General features: G+C 35.8%; 1 protein-coding gene across 1 annotated transcript in view; it reads right to left on the reverse strand.

Annotated features, from left to right (window-relative positions):
• LOC121375352 (phosphoribosylformylglycinamidine synthase-like) overlaps nt 1-9,501 on the reverse strand; it is a 56,548-nt gene extending 47,047 nt beyond the window's left edge. Inside the window, exons 1-6 of the mRNA XM_041502767.1 lie at nt 9,397-9,501; nt 4,473-4,636; nt 2,548-2,668; nt 1,817-2,115; nt 1,302-1,410; nt 845-985 (exon numbers count right to left, since the gene is read on the reverse strand). Of these exons, the coding sequence (XP_041358701.1) occupies nt 845-985; nt 1,302-1,410; nt 1,817-2,115; nt 2,548-2,668; nt 4,473-4,623 (821 nt within the window). The 5' untranslated portion in view covers nt 4,624-4,636; nt 9,397-9,501. The remainder of the gene's footprint in view (nt 1-844; nt 986-1,301; nt 1,411-1,816; nt 2,116-2,547; nt 2,669-4,472; nt 4,637-9,396) is intronic.
• Between the last annotated feature and the right edge of the window lie 285 nt (nt 9,502-9,786).

Consider the following 9,786-nt stretch of genomic DNA (forward strand, 5'->3'; position numbering starts at 1 on the left):
GGTAACCTATAGGTTACCACAACTATATGAAAGTTAGAATTTAACTCCTGTTATTACTACTTTTAACGCGGACGTTCTGAAATTGTATCTGTGCGCACAAACAAAATCTGGAAGTAAATGAAAACGCGGATTGCCGAAATTGCACAAGTGCGCACAAACATCGGTGCAATTTTGTACGAGAAAAACGAAACACAGAAGTAAATTCATCTAGTGGACGCTGCTTAAACTCGGAATGACTGTAATTGCTTGCAATTGCACAAGTGCGCGCGGACATCGATGCAATTCCTTACGAGAAAATGAAACAATGAAGTCCGGAATGCATTGCCTGGTTTACGTTCGGAATTTTGTTGAGAACGAAACGCCATTCTCAACTTTTCTTACATGTGGTAACCTCCCGGTAACCTGAACGACAGTTCTTGACTTATTCCGATGTCTGTTTTATAGGATTCCACTAGAATTGTAAAAGTATGTAATATAGATAATTTAGGATTCAATCTAATAACCATACACTTCCAACTCAAAATCTGGGATAAGTGGAAGCATGGAATACTGCTAAATTCGTAACCCAAGTTAAGACTAATGTTTTGAAAGTCACTGAATTGTGACCAAAATCAAACAGCAGAATGATATGGGAATGCTAAACTCTCTTTAAGCTGTAAAGAATCTCTAAGTTGCAATATGAAGCAGAAGACATAAGATTCCTTGATATATTTCACAGACAGAGATTCATACAAACTGACATATGCTTAGGTGAATAGGATTCAGCAAAATAAAGTGAAGTACCAATACATCTCATTAACAAAAAAGTTTTGTTAAAGAACCTCTCAGAATAAACGTAACATGCCTGCTGTTGTCGTTGAACTTAATGACATTGTTGTCATTGCTGTATGCCTGTGTTGCCATGATCATGTCAAACAAAGACTTAGGGTGCTCCTTGCCATCAACCACCAATCTACCCTTGAAAAACCAATGGCGGCTGTGCTCACTAGAAAAAAAAAAAAAAAAATGAAGGAATAACAACAAATATACATTTTAAAAAAAAATTATGATTGTTCAAAAGTTCTGTATTAAAACAGAAATAGTTTTTAAATATTATTACCAATTCATTCACTTAAAGTGATAAAATGGTCCAGTCATGTTACCTGATGAATTAGCTTTATGTTAAATTTAATGTAAAGTTAATAATGTTAAAACTTCAGGATATGAATTAATTTTAACTCACTCTGTATAGGCTTTTGATATACAAATAATTTGGTTAAAGATTGCCTATTTTCTATGGACATAAAACCTGTCTAACTTACCTATTAGACTGTGCTAAATCAAAACATTCTACACTGGTTGGGTTTCTTTTTATTCTTTCAAGAAATAACTTTGTGTAGTAATCCAGATCCCAGTCATCAAATGCCAGTCCTGAAAATAAAAAATGCTAACATGTCAGCAGTTGCTGTCTTTTTATAGCAGACAGTTACACAATGCAGATAATTACATCACAGGGATGTGATGCTCATTTAGAAAAGAAACCGGAAACCTCTATGTACACTATAGCAAGTTTCAATGCTTTCAAAGATGTAGGATTTAAAGTTTGTGAAAAATAGAAATAGTCAAAACTTTAACATTGAGTTAAATGCAAACATTGTCGCTGTTGTGGGATTTAAGGTAGTAATACCTACATCTTACCTTTTATACTAAAAAGACAAAAATGATGCTTGAAATCAACCTACAACTATAAACAACAACAATCTAAATACTGATGTCTTGCCATCTTTAAAAACCAGAAGGATAAAAATCATAATATTTTTTTTTTAATTTCATTTACCTAGATCTTTGTTTGCCTTCTCCAGGGCAGCCCTTCCCTGACCTTTTACATCCACCTCAAACACAGGCTCCGGTTTGACATCCAAGTCAAATGTTTTAATGGGCTCTTTGTACCTGCACTGTGTCATACGGTCGTGTAGCAGAGTGACAATGATGTTCTCCTGTGTAAGTGACGGCTTGATGTCACTTATAAATGTCATGTGGTACAGAACTGATGCTTCGATTCGCGTGATGTGCCTCAGACCCATTGACCTGCACATCGATACGGCATTGGTGGAAAACGCTGTGGAGAAGTTTAATCTGGCAAAGAAATCACTTTGTATTAGCACATTTCGGTTGAAACATTGTTTAATAATTAAATACCCATTACATTTATTACAAATTTTACGTCATCCCATTGTTTAAGCCGTAGCAATGTATATTTGTTAATTTCTTGTTGAACGTAAAAATAATGTTGTCAGGGAATGTCATATCTGATGACGACACTTTATATTGGGATATTTTGTCTTATTGAGCGTTGTTGTTTTAGAATGAAACACATAATTCAAAATAAAATATGACATTTTAGTTAGCAGAAATAATTTTATTATTTTTATTAATTCTAAAATTGCACCTTTTTTTTTATCCAGTATGCCTCTTGCCAATATTTGACCCGAGTATCCCGTTAAGCAATTCAAGATTTCTACATAACTAAAGTATTAAAAATAATACTAAACGCAAACACAATCACACCTGGGTCCGATTTCGACAACAAAATCACCATCTTTGAACTGACTCTCGTGGTACAGCCGATTAATATGGAAAGGCGTTGATAATATCCATGTCAGCTTCATGTAGTCTTCAGTGGAGAGATCTGAAACAGAGCAGTAGCTTTAAACAATACGTGGTGAAACACCAGTAATCTTGGCCCAATGTGTTGCCGAGCAATAAAATATTTGGACCAATTCTAAATGGAGTGTGTGTGCCCATACATCATCAGCAATAAGCCACAGTAACAATGATCTTAGCTTGGTATTAACTTGTATATTTCAAAATGTCCCATTAAATGAGAATGACAATGGATAATAACAAGAAATCCGCGGTTTTAAATGTCTCAGCTACCATACACATTTCGGTGCACTGTGATGAACATCCATAGGTGCAACTATAAACCAAGTTTCATTGATCTAACAATATAAAGTTTGTGAAAACTGAACTAAATGCAAACCTTTATGTTAAACTTTATCGCAAAAGTTGACACCATCAATGACAAAGACAACATTCAACTTGCTATTCAGCAATGTTTATTTTATATTCATGAATTAAATCATGCGCCACTCTAAATTAATGTTTGAATTATTAAGAGAAAGCTGCGATTTTTAAGCATATTTATTATTTAAAAGAAAAGAAACTATCTACTGGCATCAATTAATTTTGTTAAGTACATTATTAGTGTACTTTAAAACACTAGGTGCCCTTTTCTTATGTGTACCCCTCCCTAGGAATCCTGTATCTGTCCCTTATGAACACAGTGTTCTTGCTGTTCCATTTAAGCCCCGCTATTGCATTTTGCCACCTTCCTTTCACGTTCTGCCGCCCACCTTTATTTTTCTGTGCCCCTCTTTATTTTTCCGCACCCTACTATATTTTACAGCACCTATCACCACTATTTTCAAATGCACATTAGATTAGTCTGTACACTGGACATCAAAGGAAACAAGCCGCATTGTGTGTATGAAAAAGCAACTGATGGACGAAAAACTTCAGTAGCTTATGACAGTTACCGCAACGTAATTTAACAGTATTTTTAACAGCCTCTATTTTGTTCCATACCTGTATCCATTTGTATGTTTGATACACACAGTAAAAGTTATATTTTATTTGAGCAATGAAAACATTTTTTTTTTTTTATCAATTCACCAATCTCCGACAGAAAAACCACTTATTTGATGCCAAATTTGTCATGTGATTAGAATGGTCAGTCTGTCTTTTGTTTCCACTAACTATCGTCTGATATGTTGTCCTCAATTGCAGATTTAACTGGTTGTAACTGATGATTTTTACTTTCTGTCATTTCTGTCATTCTGTTTATTCAGTAATTCTAGATAAAATATTATAAACTTATAATTTTTGGGGCATATCACTGCTTGCAAAAACAATGGAAGTGGTAGTGTTTATCATCTTTATTAAGACTTTATTGTTCTTCATATATCTTGAAATCTTTTTAAAAATAATAATATTAATACTTTGATTGGTTCAGCAAAACCGGAACTACCTGTGAATGTGAGACAGACAACATCTCCGGTTCAATTAAAAGATGAGTCGGCTGGCATTTCGTATCAACTTTTCCGTACCAAATAGGCTACTGTGAGGCAAAATAATAAGGTGTATATCTTTTCACAGTCGACCAACACACAACAATATATGGTAACCAAGCATTCCTTTTTTTCTTCTGCTTTTGGTGGGTTTTTGTGAAGGGTGTGGTGCCGCATGGCCGCCCTCCTTTAATTTTCACCCAGCGAGAACACTGGAATATTTAAAATTTATTAAAAACATTCAACACGAAAAAAAGAGAAGTAAATAAATACATATATATACTTTAAAATTTCACCCCTAAAATATATATTTACTTTAAAATTTGTCCAAGTGTCACTTGTATGTTTATATACAAGACTTACCATTTAAACGACTCTGTATATAGAAGCATATTTCCGTGTCAATGGATTTGATACACTCCCTCTGGAACGCACGGTTGATTTTAGTGACAAGCACTTCCACAGCTCCTTGCTGAAGACCTGGCTTTTTAAAGATCTGAAATATCTTCGGCATTGCTGTAAATCAACTGAAATGGAAATAATAATTTTTAAAAACACACATGCAGTGCTCACTCTGTTCATTGCCAAATTAGTCAATTTTTATACACCATGGCTACAACATTTAATTAATAGTATTTGTATAATAAAATATTTTTAAATTCTCAAGCAAATAATCTATATATCTGAAAATTGACTAAAACTAAATTGTTTCTCATGTGAACCCCTGCACATGTTACTATAAGAAGTTATTGCATAATAAGAAAGGATTGTAACAGCAAAAAGGCACAACTGCCCATCTTGCCATCTGACCAGCAAAACTGATGAAAATTTAACAAATTAGTTTGTCTTACCAAATCTGTAATTTCGGCAAAATATGCTGCACTAGTTGTTTGATCTGCAACTCAAACTGGCTCCTTATTTTTAGTTGAATTAAAAATTACCTCCCCTGCCCTTAGAAGTGAAACATTCAATGATTCACAATAATTTTTTATTTTGTTAATTAAGGATTGTGTTATTTCTTTTATGTTCATTGGGTATGGACAAAAAACACAAAACATTCGCAAACTGTGTGAATCAGTGAAGCTATTCTCACATAAGTTTGCAGATGATTTATTTTTTCATACCCAGATAAACGTAAAAACTAATATTGTTTAGACAATACTTATAAATAATTAAATTTGAAACATACTTTCTAATAATAACAGCAAAATTCACACTTTATTTTGTATTGTTTGGTTCATAAACAATAATGCTCAATAAGACACACTTGCCCATGTAAAATGACATCATCAGACAACGTAATTTTTACATTCATCGAGAAATGAACAAACTCCTATTGCTATGTACCAACTCTACACAAAGAAACCTGATGTCCCTATGCAAAAAGAACCTGCGCTGTACTTTCTAGTGGGCATCGGTACTGGTTAATAACATGTAAATTGTAAGTTTAATGTCATGACTGGACTTGAGAATAATCAAACTAAAGCTCTGTGACATCAGATTTAGGAAAACATTTGTATTTTAAACACAGTAGCTTGCGACCATTTGGTTGTCGACGAATGCCAAAGCATTACACAGTTTCCTCTAGCCTTCTCCTGCATATCAATAAGGGGAGGGCTGGAGGTGACCCAAGCTATCTTGAAACATGATGTTATGATGTTGTCATGGGATCAATGTTTTGTCATGGACAAAGCAACAATCTGTGAACATTATAGACGTCATTCATGCAAACCTGGCATGTGTGTATTGACAAATATTTTACATTTGGGTTAGCCGACTGATAATTAGTAGTGCCAACTTATCTGCGCCAGTTCAATCATTATTTATTGCTCGATTTATTTTACTATGGACAGTTCACATTTTTTAACCCACAAGAAGGAAAAGTAAAGTTTGTTTTATTTAACGACGCCACTAGAGCACATTGATTTTTTTATCTTATCATCGGCTATTGGACGTCAAACATATGGTCATTCTGACACTGTTTTTTAGAGGAAGCCCGCTGTCGCCACATAGGCTACTCTTTTACGACAGGCAGCAAGGGATCTTTTATTTGCGCTTCCCACAGACAGGATAGCACAAACCATGGCCTTTGTTGAACTAGTTATGGATCACTGGTCGGTGCAAGTGGTTTACACCTACCCATTGAGCCTTGCGGAGCACTCACTCAGGGTTTGGAGTCGGTATCTGGATTAAAAACCCCATGCCTCGACTGAGATCCGAACCCAGTACCTACCAGCCTGTAGACCGATGGCCTAACCACGACCCCACCGAGGCCGGTCCCCACAAGAAGGAAGGAAATGTTTTATTTAACGACGCACTCAACACATTTTATTTATGGTTATATGGCGTCAGACATATGGTTAAGGACCACACGGATATTGAGAGGAAACCCACTGTCGCCACTTCATGGGCTACTCTTTTCAATTAGCAGTGCAGGGATCTTTTATATGCACCATCCCACAGATAGGGCAATACATACCACAGCCTTTGATATACCAGTCGTGGTACACTGGCTGGAGTGAGAAATAGCCCAATCATCCAATGGGCCCACCAATGGGGATCGATCTCACACTGACCACGTATTGAGCGAGTGCTTTACCCAGGGCTTCTAGAATTTTATAAAAATCCACTAGACATGGAATCAGTGATTTTAAAAATGTACTAGCCATGTTTAAAAATTCACTAGCCCTACTTTAAATAAATACAATTTTACTAATAGTAATAATCAAATATGTCACCTAAAGAGGAAGATTGAGCTTAAAATCCTTAGATTGGGTTGAAAAGAAGGGACAGGATATTCACATTTACAAAATAAATAAATGCAGCATTTGACAAGGGTTTTTTTCCACTAGCCGTTGGGCTAGTTATGGTAATTATTTACTAGCCCAACACTGAATATCACAAATCCATGACGTTTCGCCCCCCAGCCAGTTCGCCCCCGGTCAGTTCGCCCCAAATTGTTTGCCTGTTCGCCCCCAACTTTTAGTCAGTTCGCCCCAAATTATTTGTTACTTTTAAACAATTATTGTACTGGCACACTACAGGCGAAGTTGTTCGTTTTGTGGGACAAATATGAAGCAGGGGAATTGAAAGTGAGCCGCCTAATGAAAGAATGTGCCAAACTTTATGGACTTTAGATGCAATGAACTTAAGTGCCAATATAATGTTCTGGAAATTATAAATATTTATTTTGTTACAATATATTGAACATAGTTAATGTAAATTAGTAGAGAAGTATGCAGTTTGTTATCCGTTCAACATATTTACACATGTATATGTTTGTATTAATTAATTCAATACAAAATCACTGCAGCTTATAATGAAAGAAATAAAATGAGTTATTAAACATATATATGCTTGGTAGTCTTCCACCCGTGTTGTTTGCTGTAGTCGTAGTTGTATTTGTCCGCATTTATATGTAATACTTACCTGTACTTACCATATGTGTATAACGTTTTTGTAATTGTCTTTTAATGTTCAGAGTACAATTTGTTTATATACTTATATATTATTATGTATTTGGTATGCATATTTATATTCTTTATATATGTGCTATATATATATGTGTGTGTGCTACATATATTTATATATTTTATATACTTTGCAGGGCCGTAGCTAGGATTTTTTTTGTTGGGGGGGAGGGGGGCAACTGAGTAAGAGTTAAGAGAGGTTTCTACAATACTTTCTGGATTGCCTTCTCCCCCCCCCCCCCCCGCTAGCTATGGCCCTGCTTTGTATACACGTACAATATTGTATTTTTTTTTTAGGTTTATGCCAGCAGGAAATTGTTATGAACTAAAAAAGAATAAACTGCCTTCCAAAAGCAAAACGTAATTACTTGATTTGTATTATCATCCCATGGTAGTGATTTGTAACTATTCAACGAGGTGAGAAAAAAGAAAGAAAAACAATTTTTGTTACACACGAAAAAATTAAATACCGGTACTCCATTTCACATAGTCACGTCAGCGCATGCGCGACATAAAGTAACAGTCCCACGCTCACGTTACAGCGTAATGTGTCATGTCATGTCATAGGGTTTTACATGCACATTCAGAACAAGCTGTTGTAGTGCACGCCTTTGATATTAGTGAATCGAGAGTAGCTCGTTAATTTAGACCTCTACGATGATGTGGTGTCTCTTTTCCTAGGTTGCCCATAGGGCCCTTAGAAAGGGCCTGACCGCTTCTGGTCGTGGCATGACAACCCAGGGACAGCGTAATAAACTGGTTGATTCTTTTATGAAGGAGTGTTTTGTAGTAACCCATATGTTGATAGAAAACATGACTCAGGCCGAAACTTTCCTGGCATTGTAACAAAATACGTTTTATTACCGTCACTTTGAAAACTTTCGCTAGTACTGATTAAATGTTTTAATAGTAAACTCTTGATATTGTTCTACCGGAAATATCTCACCGACTTGAACAAGTCATGTGCTTTCCAATTGGCTTTTTGTTCTAACAGTGTAACACAGAACAAACACGTGAACATGACCTGAACTGACAGGGGGCGAACTGGTACCTGTGTGGGGGCGAACTGACATACTATTTGGAGGCGAACTGACTGGGAGCGAACTGGCTGGGGGGCGAAACGTCTGGTACCCGAATATCACTAGCCATGGGAGTGGGGCTACCATAATCTAGAAGCCCTGCTTTACCACTGGGCTACGTCCCGCCCCTGAACCCACAGTATATGTTCTGGCATGGAATATAATGCAGTTCCATTACATCAAAGAACTTTTGACATTGGGTCGAGTTGACCGTAACTTGACCCACCCCAAGTTGACCAACTGCTGGGTCGTTAGTTTTTGGACGAGTTGACCTGCTCCCCCTCCCCCCCCCCCCGTATTTAATTATAAATGAATGAAGTGTGTATAAAACTACATATTATTAATACCATAGTCTTCTACATTATGATATCTATTTTAAGTATTTAACGTTAGACTCAAAAGTTGACAAGACATGAAACAGTAGAGCGAGCGATTGTTTGTTCCCTGTCCTGAACCATGACTCAATCATCTTCAATGTAGTTCATCAAGATTAACCTCGAGTGCGAGCACATAGCTAGCTTGCACTCGAGGTTAATCTTGTTGAACTACATGCAATGCATCATGATCATCATGATGATCATCATCATGCATGGCTTATTTTTATTTTAAATTTTATTTAACAACTCGTCATTGCAATCAAGTAATTGACAATAAAATCTCGTTTTCCCACGGTTTTAGAATAGTAGTACAAATCATTTTGATTAAATAATAATTCACACACACACACAAATAACTTACAGTAGACTTCTTTTAGTTTGAAAAACATAAACAAAGCGATTAAAACGCGAAGAACATACAAACTTTAGATAGTTTCCATAACGTTAGTCATGTATATTGCAAAACCCCGTCGCAAAAAGAGCGGAAACAATCGAGAACAAATTGGGGGTCTCATACCATAATTTGATATTAACGAACTCACATAATATTTTGCGTTGACCATTCGAGAAACCACTAACCTTATTCTATTTCATATTAAAAAACACTAAAAAGGTTTGTTTTGTTTAAAGACAGTACTAGAGAACAATGATTTATTCATCATCGGATGTTAAACATTTGGTAATTCTGCACTGACCAATTTGATTAAAATTAGCTCTACTGGTCTACCAATAGATCTAACAGCATTGCGTG

This window comes from Gigantopelta aegis, chromosome 6 (genome assembly GCF_016097555.1).
Source record: "Gigantopelta aegis isolate Gae_Host chromosome 6, Gae_host_genome, whole genome shotgun sequence".
Lineage (NCBI taxonomy): Eukaryota > Metazoa > Mollusca > Gastropoda > Neomphalida > Peltospiridae > Gigantopelta > Gigantopelta aegis.